Source organism: Ambystoma mexicanum, chromosome 2p (assembly GCF_040938575.1).
Source record: "Ambystoma mexicanum isolate Mex_15411 chromosome 2p, UKY_AmexF1_1, whole genome shotgun sequence".
Classification (NCBI taxonomy): Eukaryota; Metazoa; Chordata; class Amphibia; order Caudata; family Ambystomatidae; genus Ambystoma; species Ambystoma mexicanum.
The window spans coordinates 732,213,224-732,238,577 of record NC_090923.1 but is presented as its reverse complement, the minus strand read 5'-3'; the positions used below and the strand labels follow the sequence as shown (position 1 = coordinate 732,238,577).

Here is a 25,354-nt window from a genome sequence, read left to right as displayed (position 1 = left end):
TTTTTCTCTTTCACCTCAGTTGGTGTGATAATCCGTTTCACTTCTTGTGTTTCTCCAGGTCTCTCAGCGATGGACCTTTAGAGAGATCTTTCAGAATACTCTCACCTGTGCTTTAATCGCAGATGCTTTATGGAGTTTCCCCAACGCATCCTATCCTATTCCACTTGAACCCTCAATGATGAAACATGAGTGTGCCCCTTTACAGCAGTGTATGAGCTGCAATCATACCTCAGCACCAGGGTATTCAATGGATTTATATGGATAGCGGAACAAGTGCTGTTGTGAATATAGAGGCTCTGCTTTATTTTTTTCTGGGTCATCCAGATGGCTTATGGTGGCCTCTATTAAAACTTGTCTAAAACTCATTATTCAGCTTGTGTAGGGTACCAGAAATTCAGTTGCATCCCTATTTTAAAACTAGCGTTGGCAATGCCAACCGTTTGGGTTTTACTGTAGGCATGGAAAAGACACCTGCCAGGCACTGCCATAGTGGTATTAGGTACCCTCTGATGGTAGCAGCTGCAAAATGGTGCAAGTACCTGGACATTTAATGGCAGTGCCTGGCAAATGGCCAATACGTATACACAAACAAACATTTGCCATTGCTGGTTTTTAGCAGGACTTCAGTGAAGGAAATGCAAAGTGCTAATAGAGTGGCTGAAGGCATCCCTGGATAAGACATTTGTATTACACCAGTCGTATGTTCCCAGCTCCAGTTAAGTTATTAACTACACAGGGCTTTGTAGTATGATATGATATATGATATGGCATTTACAACACGCCTATACACAAGTGTTCCAAGGTGCAACGAGGCAAGGGAGGGGGAACAGAGGGAAGACAGACAACAATCCTACTAGGCCAGGTGTCATTCAGATCGCGCAAGTGCATGGGAAGAGGGAAAGTGCGCAAGGGGTGGGGGGATTTGACAGTGCAGTACATGGGATAATAAGATAAATAAACAAAGTAAAAGTAAGGCCAGCAGGTGGCAAATGCAAGGGTAAGTGCAGACAACAGGTGTCAAGTGTTGGTAGTGGGAATGTAGGGATACAGAAAACAGTCCCCAAGTGCTGGGGATGCCAGGAAGGCAGTGCAGGAGTGCGACTGGCGGGGGCGGGGCCTGGGTCTGAGATCAGAGGGTGGCCAGGTAACCAGTGCAGTTTCAGCATCAGCCAGGAAGTCAGCAGGGGAGGGGACGAGAAAAAGCAGAAGCAAAGAGAAAGGTTTTGAGGTGCTTCCGGAATCGGAGAGGATTCTCCTCAAGTTTCAGGGAGGCTGTTCCAGAGGGAGGCACCAGCCGAAGAAAGAGATCTACCACCAACTTGTTGCTTGGAGGAGCGTCTGATCCTGAGGGAGTTGGAGGCGGATGACCGAAGAGCTTGAGAAGGAAGATACTTAGGGAGAGAGAGTTGAAGGTATTGAGGCCCCAGGCCCCAGAAGGCCTTATGGACAATGCAGAGGGTTTTGAACTTAATCCTCACAGCCACTGGGAGCCAATGCAGAGATTTCAGTCCTGGAGAGATACGATCCCTGGCCTTGAGGCCAAGGACAAGTCTTGCAGTCCTTTTCTGGATGAGTTGCAGAGGGCGGAGAGTAGCAGGCAGATTTAGAAAGAGGTTGTTGCAACAGTCCACCCTAGAGAGAACCAGAGCTCTGGAGACAGTGATCTTCTGGGGAAGGAGAGAAATGGAATAATACCTCTGAGGAGGTGCAGCTGCTAGTGAGACTTCTTAGAGACGTCAGAGATGTGAGGAGAGAAGGAGAGTGTGGAGTTGAAGATGATGCTGAGGTTTTTGGCCTCACAGGTGGGAACAGGATGAGGGCCAAGAGAGGCCGGCCAGAGAGTGACAGGAAAGGAGGGAACGGGTGTGCCGATGAGGCGAATCTCGGTCTTACTGGCATTAAGGCAGAGATCATTGGCGGCACTCCACTCCTGTATGGCGGGCAGACAGTCAGAAATGAAAGAGGGAGAAGAGGTGGCTGAAGGTAGCCATGAAGTGAGCTGAGTGTCATCCGCATAGCACTGGAAGTTGGGGCAGACCGAGGCAATGCGGTGGGCAAAAAAAGTGCCAGGTATTGGTTGAACAGCCAGGCAGAGAGGTTAGACCCCTGGGGAACACCACATGTAGAGACAGAGATAGAGATAGAGGAGAGGAAGGATCCAAGTTGAACCTGGGAGGGTCGATCAGAGAGGAAAGAAGTCAGCCACACCAGAGCCTCCCCGGTGATCCCCATGTTATCACAGAGACAGTTGAACAGGATGGCATCGTTGACTATGTCAAAGGCAGAAGAGAGATCAAGTAACGTGAGGACACAGGGTGTTGGAATCAAGGTTGGAGAGCAGGTCTTCACGGATGTTCAGGAGAGCAGTTTCTGTGCTTCTGGCAGCTCTGAAACCAGACTGATTATCATGGAGACAACCAACACATTCAGTGTGAAGATTGAGCTGGGAGATGGCCAGCTTTTCCAAGAGTTTGCCCAGGAAAGGTGGGATGGAGATTGGGCGATAGTCAGCCGGACAAGATGGGTCGGCAGGGGGTTTCTTAAGGAGGGGGTGCACAAGGGAGTGCTTCAGGGTTGAAGGGAAGACTCCAGTGGCGAAGGAGTGGTTGTAGAAGTCGACCAGGGCAGGAGCCAGGGAGTCAATGTGGTCCTTGGCTCCTGGCTCCTGATGGCTTTGGAGGAACAGGGATGAACATGTTTTGATGAGACTTTCATAGATTGGACTTGTCTAGAAACCTTGTCTGGGGAGAACAGGGGAAAGGCAGAGAAGGAGGGGGAGAGGTGGCTGAAGGAGGGTCAGAGGAAGAGCAGAGAGTAAAGGGAGGAAGGGGGGGAGGAGGATAGAGAGGACAGGATGTTCTGAGTTTTAGAGATGAAATTAGAAGTCAGTGCTGTGCCGTGCAAACATCCCTAAGTCAATGGCTTTATCTAAACCCGAAGCACACCCTTTGACATTTCTGCCCTACACCACTCTCACTGTGTTCTGCTCTTTCCTGAACCCCTCTCTACCCTGCACACACTGGTCACCCCGTGCTACAAACCCTCCCCATTTTTCATCTGCACTCCGTTCTTGTTCCCATCTCTCCCCTCCCTTGCTCCTCTCTTTGTCTGTCCTCTACACCCTTTCAACCCTTTTTCACTTTGCATTCCCCACTCCACTGCACCCCAGTCCCTCACTTCCCATTCCCCCATGGCCAGAACCCCACAACTCTCATTTGTACACTTACTCAGCACTTTCTCCTCAGTCTTCAGAGCACCCTCGATATCCTTGGGCGCTTTTCTACTATTAGTCATGCTCCATTGTCGTACCTCATTTTGGGGTCTTCTCCAGGTCACTGTCGAGGCAAGGCCCAGCCAGTGCTGTGCACACATGCTTGTATTTATTATTTACCCTAAAATTGCTGCTTGCCGGATGCAGCCCCCTCCATACCAGCCTGCACCGCACTGGTCTGAGACCACATGTTTGCCTCACCTGCACTGTATGCAGTGTCAGTATACATACACTCATCGCTCTGTGGTGATGAAGTCCAGGTATGGACCCAGCAGGGGCTTGAGGTGGGCAAGTGGGTAATGGGGATTATAAGCCACTTGAACTTCCATAATGTAGTGCACTGTTCTGGATGTGCTAAGGGAACGGAAGGGAAGATGGCAACATGCCTCTTCTCACAGCAACAACATTAGTACTGCATATACCATAGGGACCCCTGGGAGCGCTGGGAGGCAAACACACAAAACAAGAGAAAGGAAACTGCAACGAAGCATGGACAGAAATGTGCACTGGCACGCAGGTCCATGGAAGAAAGAGGCCCGCTAACAAGGCCATACAGTGCTGTCTCGGGTCAATGTCACCAGGTAAGTAGCACGATGTAAGTGACTGGCCTGCACTTATTTTCGGGGTGTTGAGCTGTGGGGTCAGGTCTTTGTAGTATTTACAATTTAGCCTGCAGTGCAGGTCTAAGTAATTTCTCATTTCTGCATTCATGTAATACAGACTATTCTTTGTAGTCGCCACAATTTCCAAACGGTCATCTCCCTATCATGGCTTTTTAATTCCCATAAGGCGCAGGTGGTGTGGCGGTGGTGGTGCTCTGACCTCACACTACACATATGGTTCCTAAATCCGAATTCGAGCTCTGCATAGCCTAAACAAGCTCCCCCCTGGACCCGGGCCAACCGCTCCCTATGACGCACACCTCCCCTCAGCCACAGCAACCACAGTACAGTAGTTGGGTTGGCTGTAAACGAATCCACAGACATGTGAGCACATCCCTTTGCTCCGGGTACAGGCTGAGGCAACTTGCATTTCACACCCACTTTTGTGGTCCTCAAGAATGCCCTCATTATCGGAAAGACCACACTGCACAATGCACCCCATTATGAGCTTCAACATAAACAAATAGCTTAATTTTCCAAACAATGGAGATCTTCCCAGAATAGCACTCCTGTGTATGTGCTTCAGGTATGTCACCACAAACCAGTTCCACAAACCAGTTCCACCACCTACAAAGAGTTCCACTAGCGGGTAAAAATAAGTAAATATTGAATCTCTCTTTTTTCTGAAGTCGCGTAAGTTTGCGATCCACTCGTGAGCAAGTTGTGCAACACAGGGGTCCTGGGTGTTGATTTATCATTTATGTTCTGTAATGGGGCTATACGAAACATGAATATTGCATGCAACACATCAGGGACATATGTATTTTGCTCATTGTTTAAAAGTGCACATTGCATGCACAGAATAGCCAAATTTAGCACTTGTGTGCTGTTGGGTTACCTGCATGCAATTTGAAACCTTCACGAGGCATGGGGCGAAGCCTGTCTTTTCCTGTTCATGAAATAAAACGAGGGTTTGACCCTCAGGTTTTTCAATTCATGATGAAACATTAGGATGCCAGGATTCCCTGATCAGTTTGAAATGTGCTGCACGTTTTTAGAAACTGTATAAATATGACGTTGGCACATTCCCCCTAATAAATCCTCCCTATGCCGGACTGCACTGCACCTGGGAGAGGGGGGCCATTTGACTTACCTTAATTACGGTAGCTGAGGTCTCAGGAGGTCGAGTGGCAGTCCGTATCTCACTCTGTCTCACTCGATATTAACACACGCTGTCAGTCAGTCACTCTCAACAGGAGCATGCGTTGCTGCCTGGCTTCTCCTTGGTTCTTGAAGCTGAGGCTGGGCAGCAGTGCACTACGCAGGGGCATGTGCAGTTCCCCGGCCTGGGCACGTTCCAAATGCACAGGCGCGGGGCACGCATGAGCAAGCAGCAGAGGTTCTTGTTTTAGCCCGCTGCTGAAGACAGTCTGAAGTTAACTTGTACTTTTGCACGCATGACCAGCGATGTCATTTCACCAAAATGCCAGGGGTAGCAGAATTAACATCACACAACCCTTGACCTCTGATGACTTCACAGGAGGTGATGTCATTTGACACCACCTTGAAGTGATATCGCGGGAAGCGATGGAACTCAACCTTTCACCCCTTGACAAAACAGGAAGTGGCATCACTTAGCATTGTTACTAAGTACACTACGAAAAATATGTTTACAATATCACTATAATGTGATGTACATTTCATACAAGAATGGATTGCCATTTGTATCATTAGGATCTGTGTGTAGAGACCCATATTACCAAATTACTGTGAATGCAAGCAGACGTCGATGGCCAAATGATAATTATGTGTTATTATGTAGCACTTACGCTTAAGCGCTTTATATAGAAAAAATATACACCCAATATCACCCAACCTGTGTTGGTACTCATTTATCAACCTCATAAGGATGAAAGGCTGAGTTGAGGTGTTTACAAACAGACTAAATCAGTGACTCACCCCCTGAAGTGTGCCTGAAATGAACCTTTAATGAGTCTAGCAATTATTGTATAGAATTCCAGAAAGACACATTATTAAGAGCCACATGGTGCTGGCCACACTCCAGGAGCTTGCAAAAAAGGACACTTTTTTCCCATTTGTTTTTAGGGGTAGCCAAGGAGACCACAGTTGTGACCTCTGGCAACCCCTAAATGACGTCCCTGTGCATGACATCTGCAGCCTGCAGTGCAGGCTGCAGATGTATTTTACATGCTGAAGTGATACAAATTCTGGGGGGGATACATGACATTATATCCCCCCCACTTAAAATTGTGGGTGGGGGAATTTGTCCCCCCCTGTCCTCCCCATGTCCTGCGCCCATGCCCATGAGGTCTCCCTTGCTACCCATTATCATTATCATTACCCTTGCGGTCTCCCTTGATGCACTGTAAACAACAACAACAAAAGGATTTATTTTTTTCTTCTTTTTTTTTGTTTTTTAAAATGGAGGCTCCTGGGCTGTGGCCAGTGCCATGTGGCTATTTGTTTCTGGAGTGGCTGGCTTTCTTGTTCGGGACTCTTTAAAAAAAACAGGGGGTTCCACAAGTGTAACACTTTGAGCATTGACCCTAAATAAGAAAGGCTAGGAATAACAAATAGTCTCTCTGGAATTCTATGCAATAATTTCTAGACTCATTAAAGGTTTACTTCCAGCACACTTCAGGGGGTGAGTCACTGATTTAGTCTGTTCTAAAACTAGAACTTCCAGGATTTTGCAGCATGAAATGGCAAATTTTGTGGCATGAAATGGCAAATTTTGCAGCACAAACCTTTATTTATTGGTGTTATCTGGAGGGTGTAAGATTGCCACATTATAGGAAAGAGGCAGCATACAAGACTAAAAGAGAGCCAGGGTGTCATTATTATGTATCTTTTGTATTAATTTAAAAGGAAGAATCCCAGATGTCTCTGGCTTGGCAGATCAGTTTTTGTTTTGGCTACATTTTTGTTTTAATGTGCATTTGTAATGCTGAAACATTTCCCCTTCTATGTTCTCCAATCCCCCAAACACCTACACATCTCTCTTACCAACACACTCACACAGCTCACTAACTCCCCATTACAACTTGCATTCCTGAACCTCTCACTCTGTCATACAAACTAACGTGCTATCACACTGTCAAGTCACAATTTGCACTCCCCCGCCCCTGCCAAACTCCAAATCATACTCCCAACTCACACCTTACACTCTATAATTCCTCTCGCAGTATACAGTCCTTCATTCTTTTGTGCTGCTTCTGCATCTTGCATCCTTTCTCCCATTCTATCGCACTCTTTACTCATCTTTTTCCCAATCTACAGCTCACTGCCTCTTTCCGGCCAACCGCTTCCTCTCTGCTTTCTGGCCCACTGCTCCCCCTGACCACACGCTCCATCTACTTTCTGCACCTCCGCTCGCTCTCAGATTTCTGGCCCACCGCATCACTGCTTCCTCTGCTCTCTTGTGCACCGCTTCCTCCTCTGACCCACTGCTCTCCCTCTGCTTTCTTGCATCACATCTCACCCATCACTCTTCCTCTCTCTCCTTTCCCTTTCATAGTGTGACCATTTTTAAAAAAATGTACATTTTTACCATGATCCTCAAAGAAATTGAACATTAAAGCCGAGGATATGCTATTTTTAGATAACCCATTTTTGGAAATGAGCATGTCACCTTATTCTCAAAGGTGACCTGCGCATTTCCATGGGGATGAGCTGTAGTGCAAATTGTGCGCTGGCCAGCTGCCTTGAATAGGGTTCTGGGTTGTTTGACTGAAGTGTAATTATTTGCGGTGAATTGACTGTAGTCAATTTTGCCGCAAATAGATTTGCACTCCAGCCAAACGACCCAAAATGTACCTTTCACCACCAACCCCCACCCCCCCTCCCCTACTTAACTGCTTGGTCGCTGCCGCTTCCCCTCCAAACCTGTGGTGTCCGATCAGTCCCTCTAACGCAGGACGGATGCGACACCGCAAGCTCCCTTTTAATTTATTTTTGGTTTTGTTTTCAGACCACCACCTCCAATTTTGAGGAAGCAGGGGACACCCCTGCAACCCACAAGGCCAAAATACTGAACATAGGGAGTGGGTGACACCCCCGCAAACCCTGCTCCACATGCTCAGTATTTATAAAAATCGATCGAATAGTACTGGTGAAATAGGTCAAATTGTACCATTTAATCGATTTTTGGCTGTCAAAATGGGTAGTACCTTGAATAGAAGTGCTCTCCCGACAGTGTTCTGCAAGCTCCCAGTGCGTCCACTGTAAAATGCGACCCAAAAAATGCATTTTTATCCTGTTTGAAGAACAGAAATGCAAGTGACATAGCAGCGGTTCATACCTTAAAAAAAATGCATGTCAGGGTTAAGAAAGACCTTGGGGGTCATCACAAGGTTGCCGGTCCGGAAACAACGATAAGCTTGTCGCTACTGTTGTTTCCGGACCAGCAAACTACGAGTTCTGCAAGCGGGTGCCTTTCAGCCCGTCAGGTTTGACCTGGTGGGCAGAACGGCACCCGCTTGCAAACCTTGACGGATGAACCGGCAATGTTGCACACAGTGCCGGTGCATCCGTCCTCCCCATTCCCATTGAGTCCAATGGGACTCGATGGGAATGGGGATTTTCTTTTTTACAGCGCCTGGTCAGAGGGACCGCCAGAAAAAATGTCACCGGCGGCAGCATGCTATTTTTACCGGCACGGCTACTGCTGGACTTGTAATGAGGCCCCCTGTCATGCAGTGGCACCCCCACCGCCCGTGCGCGTAGGGTTGCCTCCAATTTCTGCACATTTAAAAGTGCATCTTGCGTGGAAATTTAGGATGAGCTTTTAAATTTGCAGAAACGTCCCCTGATTTACTGAAAGACGTGAAAAAGGCCATCTGAATGGGCGTGCATAAAAAATCCAAAAGGGACACCTGAATGGGCATATTTTACTAAAATGTGCCCATTCAAGTGTCCCTTGTGGATTGGGCTGCTCTTTATTTGGGCGCAAGTGATGAGATGTGCATTGATGAGTTTTGAGAATCTGGCACCCTGAGGATTTTTTTTTATTGTAGTTTTTGCAGGTTTTTTTGCAAAAACGGGCGTTCTTCCACAAAACTGCCGTTTTCGCAGCATTTTGCGGGATCGCAAAATGGCTATAAACTGGAGGGTCTGTAAAACACCTCAAATTCACAATGCCGACAAAAACTATATGTACTTTGCTTTTCGCAATTTGCAGTTTTAGCATGTTTTTTTCCTGCATTTCTCTGTTACAATCATCACAAGACATTCCATCTCGGTGTCCTCGGTCACTTGACAAAATCCATGTGCCTAAAAGCTTGTGCACAGTGTAGAAAGTGTGACCATAGCAAATAAAGTGGCCCTTGATTTCATTGTGCCACAATTAATACTTTGTTGGAATGTGTCTATCTTCCCTATCTCTCTGGCATGCTGTTCAGGATGTTTGTTTGCATGTTTGAAGTAATGAGTGCACAGAGTACAGGATACCTTGTGAGTGTGCTGCTTTCCCTGTGCTACTCTAAATTATTTAATACACAGTTATGAACCCTCCCAATGGTATGTATTTTGCCAACCTCTGAAGCCTGAAAGGTAGATACACTCAGGCTTGACATGTGGCCAACTTTGCACCAGACCTGCAAATGGCCTGCTGTTAAATCTCAGTTACCAGTTTATTCGTATCCACTAGAGAGTGTAATTTGCTTTTGGACTTTGAGAACATTCAGACATGTAATTGCTCATATTACTATAGCCGGTAAAATAGCTACAGCTAGTAAGATAGCTCAGTGGGTTGAGCGCTCGCTGATGTGATGTGTTTGTGATTTGCAAGTTGCAGGTTCAAAAGCTGGCAAGGCCAACTCAGCCTTTCATCTTTCTGAGGTCTATAAATGAGTACCAACACAGGTTGGGTGATATTGTATGTTTATTTGTTCTATATAAAGCGCTTCAGTGTAAGTGCTATATGACAACACGTCATTATCATTTTGCCTTGGACATCTGCTTGCATTCGCAGTAGTTTAGTAATATGGGCCTATACACACTGATATTAACGATACATATTTTGAATCATTCTTGAATGAAATGTATATCACATTACAGTGATATCGTAATCATATTTATCGTAAAGTACTTAGGAACGATGCTATGTGATGCCCCTCCCTGTTTTGTCAAGGGGTGAAAGGTTGTATTCTATCGCTTCCTGTGATTTCACTTCTGGTGGGGTCAAATTACATCACTTCCTGTGATGTCATCATAGGTCAAGGATCTTGCGATGTCACTTCCCCTATCCCTGGCATTTTGGTGAAGTGACGTCCCTGGACGATCGATGAAGGCCAGGAGCACAAGTTGCGCTCTAATGGTTGCAAGTGCATACTTGATGCCAGGACATTTAAACTGCTGAACCAGCTGACAATGGAGAGACTCTGGTTGGATACGTATTGTCCTCTCAGTATCGACCGAGGGACCGCTGGACTGCTGCGAGGTTCGTGGAACCAACCGACTCAGAGAAGAGGCCGAGGAGAGCAGACTGCAGGTGATGGTATGCTGGGAGGGTGACGAAAGAGGAAGAAAGGCTTCCTGGCATACGCAGGTACTGAAAGGCAGCCTCCATGCCACTCGAGCCCCGAGAAACCTAGAGCAGGGGAGCAGGAGCTGCAAGGGGCAAAGAAGCCACGGAGCAGAGATGGCAAACCCAGAGAAAGGGTGCGGGACACAGAAGATCCGCTGCAGGCTTGCCGTGGGAGAACCAACGCCCATCACAGAGAGACGATGTGTCCAACCAAGGAACGTGGGGACACTGGGGCAATTCGGCAAACATACTGAAGGCAAATAAAAGTAAATGAAGCATATGAAAGACTCAATATTTCTTAAAGCGACAGAAAGGAATAAATATAAGCGACTGTCAAGTTTGTGAGTGTGCGCAGTGTATTCATATGAGAAAAGCCCTGGCAGAAGAGTATACCAGGCAGATTCAAGTTGCAAGTGTATTCATATGAGAATGTCCTGACAAGACAGTGTACAAGGCAAGGTCAAGTTGGGCAGTGTGTAAAGTACATCACATAAGGAAGTCCTGATAAGGATACATCAGGTATAGCCAAAGACTGTATTCAAATTATACTGAACAGGAGAAGAAACGTGGCAGGAGTGTACACCGGGTATCCTACCAAGATTACGACTAACAGCCACATTTTTTGTATACCAGTTCTGTTGTTGATCCAAAGAAACTCAAGGAACTGATATCCTTAAAAGCATAAAGCAGAGTGAAGAGAAATCCAGGGGAAGGGAACCATCCTCTGAAACTGTGAACTTTATCCTTCTGGAACTTTTCTTGTGTTGGAGTTACGTCTTTCCTTTTTTTTTTTTAGAGCATTGATAAACTTTGAGGCCAACAACCTTTTTCTTTACACCTTAGAGTTGATTTTTAGAATGTCAGGGCCAGAATAGTACTTTGGTCAAAGGACATTGTGCTTTGGACAGCTTGACATCAGACAGGCCCTTAGTTTTGTTTTAGGTAGGGAAATACCTTGTATAGTAGGGACAGAGAGGCCTGTTCCAACCTCCTTTTTGTTTCATGAGTCCTCTGTGTCCGCGTCTCTTTCCTGCCTCCTCACAGGAGGGAGAAGATGAAGTTGAAAAGTGTAATTGTGCTGGGGAAACGGGGAAATAGCAAAACCATCCATGCCTTTTCTGCAGTGCCGAGAAGGACTGTCAGGGCCCGTCTAGGAGCATATTGCATTAGACAATGGAGGTAAGTCTCTTCAAAGAATCACTGTAGTACAGAGTATTGAAGGAAAGTGTGTTAGAATTACCTTCGCCCGAAGGGGGACAGAAACCAAGGAGATCCTTCTGCTTCTCAGGTTTTAAACCAGCTGACCACAAGGGACTGACTGGGAACCTTCGCTCGCATTCCACACCTCACGTCAACATTCCAGGCGCATGCGCAAAGTGACTGACCGGGGACGGGACTGTGTGGGAGCGAGCGCTTGATGGCAGTGTCAGGTAGTGATGCTTTGTGGATGAAGGAGAGGGCCCTGCAACCTGACTTTCTGCTTCTGGGAAATTTTGAAGTCAGATGGAAATGGCTCTTTGATGGCGTGGTAGCTGGTTTCTGTGATCCACACTTCAGTTGGGCATCTCAAGCGGACTGTCCGTCAGGAGGTTGTGGAGTTTGATGTGGTGCTTAGCTGCGGAAACGCCTTTTACCAGCATATGCTATTGGGCACAGCATGGGCACTCTCTGCCCAGAGGCGGGCAGGGGTACAGCTGTGTAGAGGGAGCCGGTTAAGCTCAGAGAGGGCGAAGGGATATCTGACTGGGTACCGCTAGGGTGTGGATCAAATTGAAGCGGGCCACACATTATACGAGTGACGAAGGATGATGATGCGTGAAAGGGGCAGTGAGGAGTAACTCATTTACAGATTGATTTCCGGAGATGGCAGGCAAAGAGGACATCACCACTGCACGATTTAGACCGGGGACACAGGTAAAAGTACCTCCAAGGAAACATCCTTTGTTGCAGCAGAGTTCATCTTCAGCAAGATATAGTAGCTCCTTCATAGTGGTATGAAAGGGGAACCTGCCCATATCATCACTCCTCTATTCGTGATCACATTATGCCAAGTTGTCTGCTGTTAATGTTTCCATTAGTCAAGTAATCATATCCTTTGCATGTTGCTGCTCCTGCAAATAATGTACTTTGCCTTTATTTAAAACTATGCTGTGTCACATTGTCTGTTGTTTGCCCTTTGCACAATAATCCACAAGATATATCCTTTGGGTATATCTACAGCTTGTGTGTGAAGCAAGTTTGAGGAGTGCAGTGAAGTGTGGAGCCGAACCCATATCAAGATGGCCGCCGCTGCTGCTGCAAGTACTAGTTCTCCCTGAATGTGTATGAAGAGCAGGATTGGCTCCTAGCTCGGCACCCCTGCAGGGATCCCTCCCTGGGAACTACCTGCACAATAGTCACTGGACAGCTCCTGGTTCGATCTTCAGCACTGTGGAGCCACCCTCATGTTAAATGAGCACACAAGTGCACACATTTAACGTGCACACAATATGATTATGTTATGCTATGTTAAGAATTCTTGTAAAGAGCAAGTTTTCACCCCGAAAGGGCATCATAGCGCTAGTGCAAAAACCACACAAATGGGCGAAACACACACCTAGCCGAAGTTAGGGTACAAACAGCCAGGTTTTAATGGTACAGCTAAAGGATAAATGGTCCTCGTAAGACAGAGAGGCAGGGGAAGAGAGTTCCACAGCAGAGCTGCCACCACCGAGAAAGAATGACCCCCCCATGAGGACGCGCCTAACGCGCGGCACAGCAATACAGGCCGTGTTAGCAGACCTCAGGGGGATGATGGAACATAGTGACACATTTCTCCTGTAGGTATTCCGGACCAGTTTTCAGGGTCGGACTGTGCCATAAAGTTGTCTTGGGCACCAAGGAAAACGTAGCCCACAATTGCACGTGCCTATTCATTCCTTCTGTGACACTGTTTGACTAGTATCCAGAGGGAAGTTTTTGATAAAACGTGATGCAAATCGTTCATTTAAAATAATATTTATTCAGCAACACTGATCAAAACTATTAGCTGCATAGGGAAGTAACTCATCAATCTGGCCCACATTGGCCCAAAAAGTGGGCCACTTTCACCCAGAAAAACAGGCCCACACCAGCATTTTTCATTTTTGGTTTGGCCACAGGCCTACTGCCCTATAGGCCAGTCCGAGCTTGCCAGTTTTGTAGAAGGCACGGTGCACAAAACACAGTGCCTTACATTTGATCTGACTTGCCACAGGGAGCCAGTGAAGGGATTGAAGCATGCCAGAGGCAGAAGTATAGCGAGAGGCCCGAGTGGCTAGCCGAACTGTTGAATTCCTCAGGAGCTGCTGACGACGCAGAAGATAACCTGGCTGGGCTAAGTAAAATGAGTGACAGATGTCAAGTGAGCCAGCAACTAACGAGGAGACCACCATAGGGCAAAGCCCCAAAGGGAAGAAAGGAAGGACTTTACGCAAAGTTCGAAATAAATCCCTTGACAAACTGTGCTTCCTTGAGGTAGCATGGAGAGGGAAGCAGAGAGCTGAACCCCTAAATTCTTAACTACTGTGGACTTGGTCTTGCACTCTGTGCACAAAACATGTACCCACAATATGAACGTCATATTGTATAACGCGCTTAATACCCAGAGGTAAGGGCAGGCCCAGGGATCGAAGCTTTGTTGCTTCGTGCCGTCTTGCATCCAAGGCGAGAGTGTTGCCCCTGAGCTATCCTCCCATTGGAATGCACTCTGTTAGGTAATAATGTGCATGGAGGGGAATAACACACCCATCCTTGGCACCAAACTGGAATAGACTATGGAGTAAGTCTGCTCAATGAAGCTCCAGGGTCTACGTTTACGTCTACATTCCACCCCATATGCAAAGCAGCAGGAATATGTAGCCTATATACAGTCACCCAGCAAGTAGAGCCCTTTAGGACTCAGGTCTTACTCCAACGGATCGCAAATGATTACAGCACACACTGGCACAGAGATGGGCAGGGCATTATACCGTCCCCAGAAAATCTGTCCATGAGGTGGTCCCATAACTAACAGAGATGCAAACACCTGCACACGTCCAATCTTGCATGTCCCACTAAGAGCCTGGAATACGAGGCTACGGAACAAATCCAGGGCTATGCAAAGGGCCACATCCTCAGGCCCAATTGATGATTGGGGAAGAGGCCTCGGTGATATGATATGATAGGTTATTTATAACGCACTTAATACCCAGAGGTTTCTAAGCGCGGACCCGGGGGTCGAACCTGTGGTGCTCCTTGTCGTATTGCTTCCAAGGCGAACATGTTGCCCCTGATCTATCCTCTGTAGACAGTGGTTGACATAAGCGACCACCTCCCTGTATCTGACAGCGGCAGCTGTGGAAGAGGGCCAGCCTGAAGTCCTGTTATTTCCTGACATGTGTGTGGGCAACAGTAAGGTTAATATATATCGGCTGACTCGGAATATAAGTAGAATTCTTTCTGTCCTATCACACACACAAAATGATCTCACGAGGGGTCCCCCAAGGATCCTGCCTAATCCCCAGAACACTTTGATATAATTACATGTGCCTCTCTGCCAAGCTCCTCGCACAACTTCACCTCTTATCCTAGGGGGCAGCACATAACTCCCAGATCTCACTGCCAGGCACCACAGAGTGCTTTCACCACATTTACTTCATATTGACTTCAGGTTGATGGAAACGTACCTGTCCCAGAATTGGACCCAAACGGGGACTGTATTGCTGCAATTATTTCTAAGCAGCCCCGTTTCCTGGGTCCTTGTGGGCACATGCCCTCAACGCATCCTGTTCCCATCCAGCTGCACCCTCACTCCACGGGTCAATCCCTGGTGCCGAGAGGATGGATTCGCAACACTGCATGTTGCTCATCAGGTATTATTCCTAACAGCATCATTGCTGTTGCTCCAGCCGGCCTGCCGCAACATCCTCAACATGGGCCCGTCTCAAAAAGGGGCCACAAAATCTCAAGAGAAACCCGGATCCGACAGCTTCTGCCAATTCAGAAGACGCGACCACATCGCTGCAGCTCAGAAATCAATTTGCTGGCTCCTTGCGCGACAACACTGGGAGCTTCATTTTTATGTGTTATATCCTCAGCAGCAACACAATGAAAACCTATGATCTATAGGGTTGAATTAGGAAATAATGCCTGTGCGGTGGGCAGTGCTTTAATTGGGGAAAAAAAGAAGTGCGGGTACTCACCACACTACGGACAGTCCGGTGTGGTGCTGGCCGTTTTGGCACAGCACCTTGGGCACTGGTCCCTTTTAGGCTCATCCTGTTCAGGCTATGCCCAGTGAGATTAAATAATGTGCCAAGGAGCACACACCTTGGTAAAGCAGTGTGTCTGAGATCCTTTCACACAAATGTGCAGTTTGTTGTTATGCATTGTGTTGACACAGTTTGAATATCTATGTTAAATGAGACTTTCTTTTTTGCTTATCAAACTATGAGATATAGCTGTAAACGAAGCATTAGAAGGGGAGTTGTATTATTGCTCCTTTTCATTGCATAATAAGGAATTCAATTTCCCGGGCTTTACAAATCAATTCCTGCTCCATCAAAGGACACCAAGGGTAACAGGTGAAGTCCACATAGCGAAGCAGTGTTTCGCACCTAGTGTGCTGAGAGCACAGTAGCGGCATATTTGTCTCTCCTTTTGTTGTGCAGGGTGGGCCCTGAAGGAGACATTATGGTCACTGCGGGTGGTGGAGACAGGAGGAAGGGGGAGAAGCTGCTTTCCCCAGCAAAGGCTGCAGAAGCGTCGTCCTTTAAGTTGCGCTAAAGTGAAATGAAAAGCTTTAATTTTCATCTCGCAAAATAGTTCAGTACTGGTACTCTCAGGCGTTGAGAAGTGCAGGTACACAAATGCTAAGAAATAAGAAGTGCAGGTACTGAGGGCCGGGAAGGACCGGCCCATTCAAAGCACTGGTGGTGGGCTGTACTTGGTGATAATAGCCCACTGTCTATGTTAATTGGCCGGAGCAAAGTAAGGAAGAACCCCTTTTCCTTTTCCATGGTGGTACCAGAGAAATATTAGTGACATGGATGCAGGCGGAGAGTGGGAGAGGTATCATTTTTTTTGTGTTAAGCCTTAGTGAGAGTTGCAGGAAAAGCAGGGTACACAGGGAGCTGGGGGGACCTAGAACACCATACAGCTTGCTTGGAATGCAGGCCTATATCTTTAAATTCACCCCGCATTCCAAACAATACGATTGGTTGTTGAACTCGTCGTGGGTGGTAATTAGGCAATAATACGCAGTTTCAAGAGCTGTACTGGGTGGTAACAGCTGGAGCTCGAGTTAATGGGCCCCAGAGCGGCATTGGCCTTCAACGAGGGAGCCCAGGCAGTTGCCACGTGGTACAGCCCTTGAAACAGTGGTGCAACACCATTGAGCTGACACGGCTTCAGGCCCTCCTCCCCAAATTTTGGGCTAAGTTGACTCGACCTGGTTGACCTACAGAGCCGTGGCAGGACAAAACAGTGTATAGATGTTAAATGGTGCCTGGGCTTCACTGTTTACAAAGGCCTGGCAATTACTAAGGTAAAGCATTTCATCGTTAGCACCTGCATTTGAATGCATAATTTTTTAGGCAATTGAAATCGTGATGTGGGTTTAGTACTTGCATGCCAGGGGAGTGATTGGAAGGGTACAGAGGGGACAGGAGGCCACTCATTCTCACAGCAGTCCTTAAGTGGGTGCTTCCAGGCTTAAAGGGGAGAGTTAACTGCTTGTAACATTGATGCAGCACTAGAATAGTCTCATTAGAATGTGTAAGGAAGATAGATGCCTTCACACAAATAAGCTTGCCCATCCCCCACCGTCTCTGAAGTTAATGCCTCTCCCAACATTTGAAGGGTTAGCACACTCTCTCCAGTCAAAATGTAGGTTTCCCTGCATTCGAGCCTTGGAATGAGGTATTATTGCGATTCATACCCCAGGGGCACCCCTTAGGTGCCAAGAACAAGAGAGAAAAAGCGGACCGGCTGCTGTGAGCCTGCAACCATTGATGCAATGTTGAAAGGTAATATCCAAAAGTGAGATACAGTTCAATTGTGTATTTTGCACTTTATTAGCAAATTGGTGACTAGCACACAGCACTTTTTTGGAAGCACTGGTCACTTTGTTAGTTTTTTACTTATTAGATTTTATGTACATGTTTTTTAACTTTGTATGCTTTATATTAAAATTTGATTTAAACATATTTAGCAATGAAGTCAGGTTGTATTTTCCATGAACTTCTATGTGTCATTGTCGTAAACTGAGTTCTAGTGTGACAAATCCTAGCCAGCCAGTGAATTGAGTGTCCAAACCTCTATTAGGTACGGGAGCCTCTTTGTTATTTGTTTTCTAATAAGATATGTCAGGTTTGCTCCCTTTAAACCTATAGTTATACCCTATTTCCCTCTAGGTGTTTCTAGAAAAGTAATATCCACCATGGAAATGAAAGGAGGAACTGAGTGGAGCCCCTTTTCCATTTCCATGGCCACCGCAGCATAGATGTGATGTGGCAGGTGAGGATGCACCAGGAGCTGGGCTCTGGTATGCAGTATCACAGGAGCATACTTAAGGCAGGGAGAGGCGGAGGGGGAGATGAGGGGGAGCGAGGGGAAGAGGCAATGCACCTGGGGGATGCGCCCCTGGCCAGCAGGGTGCAATATGAGCTGATGCCAGTAGTTGTGGCCTGCGTTTCAAGCACCCTGATTGCCCAGCTGTCACCCCACGATTGCTAATGCTTCGCAAGCATAATGGAAGCGACCACTTTGGCACTTTCTGCAGCACCTCCTTCTTACCGTTACCCTGGGGTGGACTGGGGAACTCGGGAGATTTCCCAGCAGGCCTCTGCACCCTGGGGCTCTTTCATGTGGCCAAGTATTTCATTTCTAAATGGTCTTATAGGAAAAGGGTTGGACTTGGTGAAAATGTGTCAACTGGGGGCCGCTTTGAACATTATTTCCAGGGCACACCCTTGTTCACAAATGGCTTGTGACCTGCCTGCCACATCTACACGGCTCATGTTGATCTGCATGCCATATAGCTCCTGGGGTTAAGCACCTGTGGTCACAGAGCAGGTCACCTCCTCAAGTTCCAGGCGTGCCAACTCAGTTTTCCAGACGTTTGCATCGAGAAATTGGGAGCCATTGATTTGAGTAATAGCAGCACTAGTGCAATGAAGCAGCAGAAGCATGTGTCAAACACTCTGCAAAGCAGCAGGCATCATAGGTTTAGACTGTGCATGGCCCATGCACAGCACTGTCTTTGCACATCACCTGATGCAGGGCAGAACATTGGAGAGCCGGCCTGTGTCTGTTACACGGCGACAGTGGCCCTGCTAAGAATGGTGTTGGCAGTCTTCTTTTCATTTAAGCCTAGAGGAGTATACAGTCTGTGTGAAAATGAGAGCTGCAAAATGGGCAAAAAGAAAAAAACAGAAAACAGTCGTTCTAGTGCTATGCCCCCAGGCTGTGGAACCTCACACCCATGAGCATTAGACTTGCACTCACCCTCATGCAAAAAGCTCAAGACCCATGCACGGTGGGCCCCAATCCCACCCAGAAGCAGACACCCACACTCAGCACTACTTACTGCTCCTGTTGCTGAATTGTAAGTGCACTGCCCTACTGTAGCTGTGCCCCCTTAACTGTATTCCAAGTAACCCATTGCCACTCTGCTGCTTCTGAAAGCTAGATGTGTGCTCAATAAGTACAAAAGGGTATACAACTAACCATTAGGTAAAGGGGAATATGGTCTGAATGACAGCACTTGGGCTAATACTAGACAGTTCTCTTTGTTGTCACACGCTCAGCTGCAATGTACAGAAAACGGAAACCTCTGTGTAGAGGTTTCCACACATTTAGGGCCCGATTCATGGAATGTGTTGCACGGTTCAAAGTAGCTTTGCACTTCTGAAAAGTGACCTTGCACTGCCGACACAAACCCTGATTCATGGAACTGTGCAAAGGGTATTTTTGCAGTGCAAAGTCAGTGCAAAGTGCATTTGGTACTGCAAAGTCACTCTGAACCGTGCAAAACATTCCATGAATCGGGCCCTTATTCTTTGTGTAGTTACATAATTTGCATTATTTGTGCAACGACTTTGGGCATGAATACTAGTTTTACGGTAGTGGTAAAGCATGAACTAATTGCCACTACTTGATGATTTATCGTGCCACCAAACTACGAGTTTCATTACCTTAACTCTTTTATAACACTAGTTTTTGTGTGGAGGTAAATTACTTCCACACAAAAGTATTTCCACATACGGTAAATACCAGACCCCTTGCAGTCCTGCGGGACGGCGAAATGAGAAACAACAGAAAGGCCTGCATAACTTGGAATTATGGCGACCTTTCTGGGTAGTCTGTATTTAGTGCATGCGGCAATGGTAAATGAGCTTGGCGGTATTAACTGTGGTAATACCGCCAAACCCACAATCAGGCCTTTTGTGTACCTGTCAATTAAATATGGTTTAAAAGGAAGTGCTGTGCGATTTGAACGCCTTAACCTTTTGTATGACAGAGTGTGAGACCTGGCATTGGGCTCTGCTGTTCTATAAAGTGTCATTGTGCCCGAAGACAACGAAAGATGCTTTTATAGAAGTAAATTCAACTGAAAGTCAGTGTGTACATGTTGTGAACAAATACTTTAAGGATTTATTTTACCTGTTTGCAAACATTTTGTTAATTGTAAAAAACAAACTGAAGCCATGGTGGACTGCTTGTGTTCAACAAGTGTAAGAATGCCTTGCCTTTAAGGATAAGAGTGTGAGAGTGTGTGTGTGTTTGAGAGTGTTTGTGAGAGTGTGTGAGAGAACTTGGGCCCGATTAATGGAATGTGCAGAGAAATCCTGCAGGGGCCGTGCACTGAGAAGCACACTGCACGAGCCTGCGTGCTGAATGAAAAATGTGCACCCCGCATATTCATGGAATTTACTCTGCAAAGAAACTGTAATCGCAAGTCACGGCTGGAACACCCCCGACACGCCCACACGCAAAGCAAAAACAGCCAGAACAACAACCTTTGCGTGTTCCTCCGGGCGTGAATACACGCACCCTTCAAACAGTGTGTGGGGTCCCCCGCAAGCAGGTTTGCATCTCAGGATCCCTTTGCATGGTCACCCGTAACTGTATCTGGCACCCTGACAGCATGCACATAAAAAAATCGTAACTCAGTAATTACTCTGAAAATCTGCATGTAAACCCCCGTAAACCGTTCCTGCACCCTGCTAAACTGCATACACGCACCACTAAGTTAGATCGAAATCCCAGTTGAGTAAAAGCACCCCAAAATCCAACATGCAACCCCACCTCCGGGCTGCGAATCCTACGCGCAAGTGTACTTGAGCTTGTCTTCGGGTGGTGGATAGTATTAAGGACTTGCATGGCCATTTCCCAGGCCGAGAGGTTGCGTGATCGAATTCATGAATACGTCTCGTGCAATTGTGGGCGTGCAAGGGACTGCCTCCAGGCCGTCCCTCGGGAACAGCGATTTTTGAGCAAGTTCTTCCCCATTTTAGGTGTTCTGCCCCCTTCCCAGCCCTCTGAGCAAGCCACACCAACGCTCTGTGTGGAGTCTTGCACAAGGCCCTTGTGGGCTCGCAGAAACATGCCGAGCCTGCGTGAACTCCATGCAAGTCCATAAAAAGTACAGCACATTCGATTCCATGAATCAACAAACCGGGATTTGCGCGCAGAATAGCGTGCAAGTACCCTATTTTCCACATAAATAATTCCATGAATCAGGCCCTGTTTTCGTTTCCATGCTTGTTTCCTCAAAACAAATGCATCCTTAGCTGAACCTTAACTCCCAACGACGCCATTATTTCACATGACTCCCATTAAGTATAGCCTTGTTGTAAGCTACCTAATATTTAAACTCAGTGAAGTTTTACTGTAGTGCGAGTTAAGGTTGAGTGAAAGTTTACCTTGCAGTGTAATGGACTTTGCGCTTGCATGATCTGGATGTCACAAGGCCAAGTAAGATCGTTTCTCTTGTCATTCCTCTGTTCCCCTCCCTTGTTTTGTGGCACCTAGAAACACTTTTGTAGAGGCGCGATACAAACACCAAATCATGTCATATATCATATCGTATCATATTAGTTAAATACTGAATTCATCAAGAACTTGAAATGACTGTGTTTATTGCATTTTGTGTGTAAACCTAAGAGTTAGGTATGTAAATACTGCACATTGCCGGTTGCTGCCATGCACACATCTGTTAATTCCGTATCTGTTAATTCTGAAATGTCTGTATTGCCTGTTGCTTGTGCAGATGCATGTTACATGCACATTGAATACTCTAAGCTTGACATCTGTGTTAACGTTCATTCTGCCCATCAGCCATGTGAGTATTATTGCATGCTGTCAGGGTTGCATACCTGTATTGCCGGTGTGCTGTATATGCGTGTGTTGTATTGTTTGTGCTTTTTGCTTATTTTCAGGGTGTATTTGGCTTTTTATCAGGGTGTAATACACGTGACAGACATTTAGGCCACCTCTTTTAAAACTTTAGAAACTATGACGAAGAAGAATGGTGGAACAGACTTATGAGCAGAGAAAAAAACACCTGGGTTATTATAGCGGTCGTCAGTTTCTTTGAAGAACTAGGATTATCCAGAACAACTAAGCATTGAGAGCGGAGTGTGTAAGAAAGGAAAGAGAACACCATCGAACGTCCAAGATGGTGATGCTTAGGAAGCAAACTGGTGAGTCAGACGACTGATTAATAACAGCTCTCATTGGGGACACGGGAGGAAGTCTATTCCCTTTGGCTCCGCAAACTTGTGAAAATTGTAATTTGTTTTTCAATTAAATCAAGTATAAAATAAAACAAATACATGCGTCTGTTCTTTCGGCACATAGTTGTCTCCGTGTTTGTCGATGGTGAATGTGTTTTGGTCCAATTGGGCTCACCTGTATCCACCATTTAGCAAATAGACATTATGCACGTATGTGATGTGGTTCCTGGTATTCTGTGTGTAGTATGTGTCAAAACATGAATTCCACTCGTGTTCCTTATGTCTATTCTGCTCTACAGTATTTATTGTGTGTTTTGGTTGCATATGTTTGCACAGCATGGGTCACTGCTGGTGAGAATGTCTGCTTGCGTGGACAGACTTCATCCGGGAAACACGTATTGGTGTCACTCCGGACTTACTCTACATGTAATGAATATGTAGCTATGAATGTCTCGATTTCAGCTCGTCGGATTTTCAAAATGTTTGCGGTGTGCACAGGTTCAAGGTAATGGTGTGCCAAATAAATTGAAAATCAAAGTGGACACTTCACGAGCCTCATTGAACACATCTTAAGTTCATCCCACAGCCACACTCTGCTTTTAGAAACAGCTCTTTCTCTCTCTGAAGCTGCTCTGACATAAATAGCCCCTTTCCCTTCTGCAACCTTAGCAATTACTGTCATCATTTGTGCAATACAGCTCTGTAATCTTCTTCGTCTGGATCAGCAAGCGCCCAAGATAGCACAAACACAATCCTCCTTCCTTTAACCTGTCCCACCTCCTGTCTGAGGCCTAGGCCCGCTTTGCCCCAGCGCTTCACCCCGTCAGTTTCCCTTTCCTCTTCAGTCTTCGGTTTGGAGAGTCTAGACAGGAGCACAATATGCAGGCTTCCAGACAACCCTGGCCACTCTCAGACCATTGCCATGGTGACTGGACACAGTATAAAAGATTAGCAGCATAACATGGGCACAAAAAAAACATGCGGTTTTGGGTGTATGGAAAATCGAATGCAAGATCACCGTGTTTCAAATGTTCATGAAAAAATGCACACCCCGCCATATTTGGTGTGATTACAAGGATGTGATCAGATCAGTTGCCTAAATTAGGTGAACTTTCACCGACAACATCAAATGTTAGACAGGAAATCAATTTCTCCGTTTCCTATTTCAAGTTCCATGTTGTATTGTATATGGGGTACACACTTTCAGATTGCAGTCTGCTACCCAAGGGTCACTTGCCACCTAACTTCTCCACCTGCGCACATCAGACTATTTCTTACCGCCACGCGTTCATTTCTACCATGTATATGCCAAATATAACTGCCCAATGTTCACCCCTTTCCTCCCCACAGCCTAAGGTCACTCTCCTCATTTTAACCACGTGGTCTACATGGGGGTAAATTTAGGGGGGGACACCAACTTTCATGGCACACCATTTTGTCCCCGTTCATTTGGCTGGGGCAGCTTTTCTTCAGATGTCATGTCCCCCCCAACATTTTCAACAAAGTTACTCCACTGGTGGTCTAGCATTTTCTCTTTCCCCTTCTGTGGAGCTGGCTGCTTTTATGCAGGAATCATTCTTCCCTGTTTCCCTCTTCCTCTCCCACCATGTTGTATGGTGGCTGCATTCCTGGGCCGCTCCAATGCTCGCACCAGCACCAGGAGACAGGACAGGGGCCGTTGCTCTTACCTGGTCTCCACCCTCAGCCCCCCACTCATGGCAGGGGACACCTGTACCATCCCACATGCTGTTTATACTTTGCTCGATCATGTCAGTGCAGCCTCACAATGAGGTAAGACTTTTCCTGCCCTGTCCTCCATATTCTCCCCGTTTCTTTTTAAAGGGTGCATGTAGTATGTGAACATATGCAAACAGGTGGGGCTGTAGAAATGTGGCAGAACCTTCACAACGTTGGCCCACAGATAATTTCATTTATTTGCATTTTTAAAGCGCTCACACAGCCTACGGGCATCGAGACGCTGTTACAGGATTTTTTTGTATTTTTATTTTGTCTTAGTTGCGCATTTATAACGCGCTTAAATGCCCAGAGGTTTCTAAGCGCGACCCGGGGATCGAACCTGTGTTGCTTTGTGTCCTCTTGATCCCAAGGCTAAAACGTTGCTGCTAAGCTAGCCTCCCGGGTCAAGTACCAATCTTCCCTAGAATTTTGTATGTATGTATATGACTCAGCGTGCCTTATTTACGTCAGGGGGACACGTGACTCAATATTAGCCTTCCTGTGTCTCTCTAAGCTTCGGATTTTGCCATGCCTGTAGCTCACTTGTACACTTGCGTGTTGTACCTGAGACCTTTAACTTGTGTCTGCCTGCAACCCCGGCCTCTCTGCCCTGCGATGTGAAACTGTGCAGCCACGTGGCTCCTCTCCCGTGCACGGCCCCCTCTACGAGCATCTGTAATGTACCAGAGCCTTAATTAAAGGCAGCAGCGGCCTTCTTTCCAGTCCGACAGGAGGAGGAGGAGGGATAAAAGCCACTCGCATCATTAGGAGATCTGTCAGTCTGCTTTTTTCTCCTGGGGAGTAATGTGTTTATGCATGATAATGCGCAAATTACATTTCTAATGGGGTGATGCGGTCTCTCCACCTCTCGGCTCCTGCTCTCCTCCCCCACTCATCCATTCTCAGGCCGGAATACACACTCTGCTCTCCAAAAGCAATTTACTGTTGCCTGCCGCAAACACGCGCAACAGAGCACGGTTCCACCTGATTCGCAGGCGTACAATCCGAGCGGCGCACAAAAAGCATTCTGCGCCTGTCTCGGCTGGCCATTGGTCACACCACAAAAGGGGGGCCCCAGGGGGAACGCGAAGCGTTTCCCCCCGGGGAGGTTTTTGGTGCTGCACACGGCCAGCGAGTGGCCGTGGGGGGCAGAGCGCCTCCCGAGGGTATTTGAGGGTGCAGGGAAGGTTCGGGAGGCAGGCGACAGTTGGACTTGATGATTGTATCAGTCCTGTCGCCTGCTCCCGAGCCTTCCCTGTAGCTGGGCCTTCTTTGCTGGAGGTAGTGTAGGTGAGGTGGGGTTAGAGTGTTTTCAATTGGGGAGGTTAGGCATAGGTATAATTATATAGCACAGTTTTATGAAAAGTTTTTTTTAAAAGAAGCATTTTCCTCATAGCCGGGGGTACCGTAGATAAGGTACCCCCTCTTACCGCATACATCCTTCCTTAGGTAGGGGCCG

General features: G+C 46.9%; 1 protein-coding gene across 5 annotated transcripts in view; it reads right to left on the bottom strand.

Annotated features, from left to right (window-relative positions):
- LOC138566730 (sodium/calcium exchanger 2-like) overlaps window positions 1–25,354 on the bottom strand; it is a 1,535,489-nt gene that overhangs the window by 512,359 nt on the left and 997,776 nt on the right. Inside the window, exon 1 of one of the 5 annotated variants that reach the window (XM_069644349.1) lies at window positions 25,326–25,345. The exons of the other annotated variants lie outside the window; for them this stretch is intronic. Coding sequence (XP_069500450.1) covers window positions 25,326–25,330 — 5 coding nt within the window. The 5' untranslated portion in view covers window positions 25,331–25,345. Of the gene's footprint in view, window positions 1–25,325; window positions 25,346–25,354 lie in introns of those variants that run through there. 5 annotated transcript variants of the gene reach the window in all.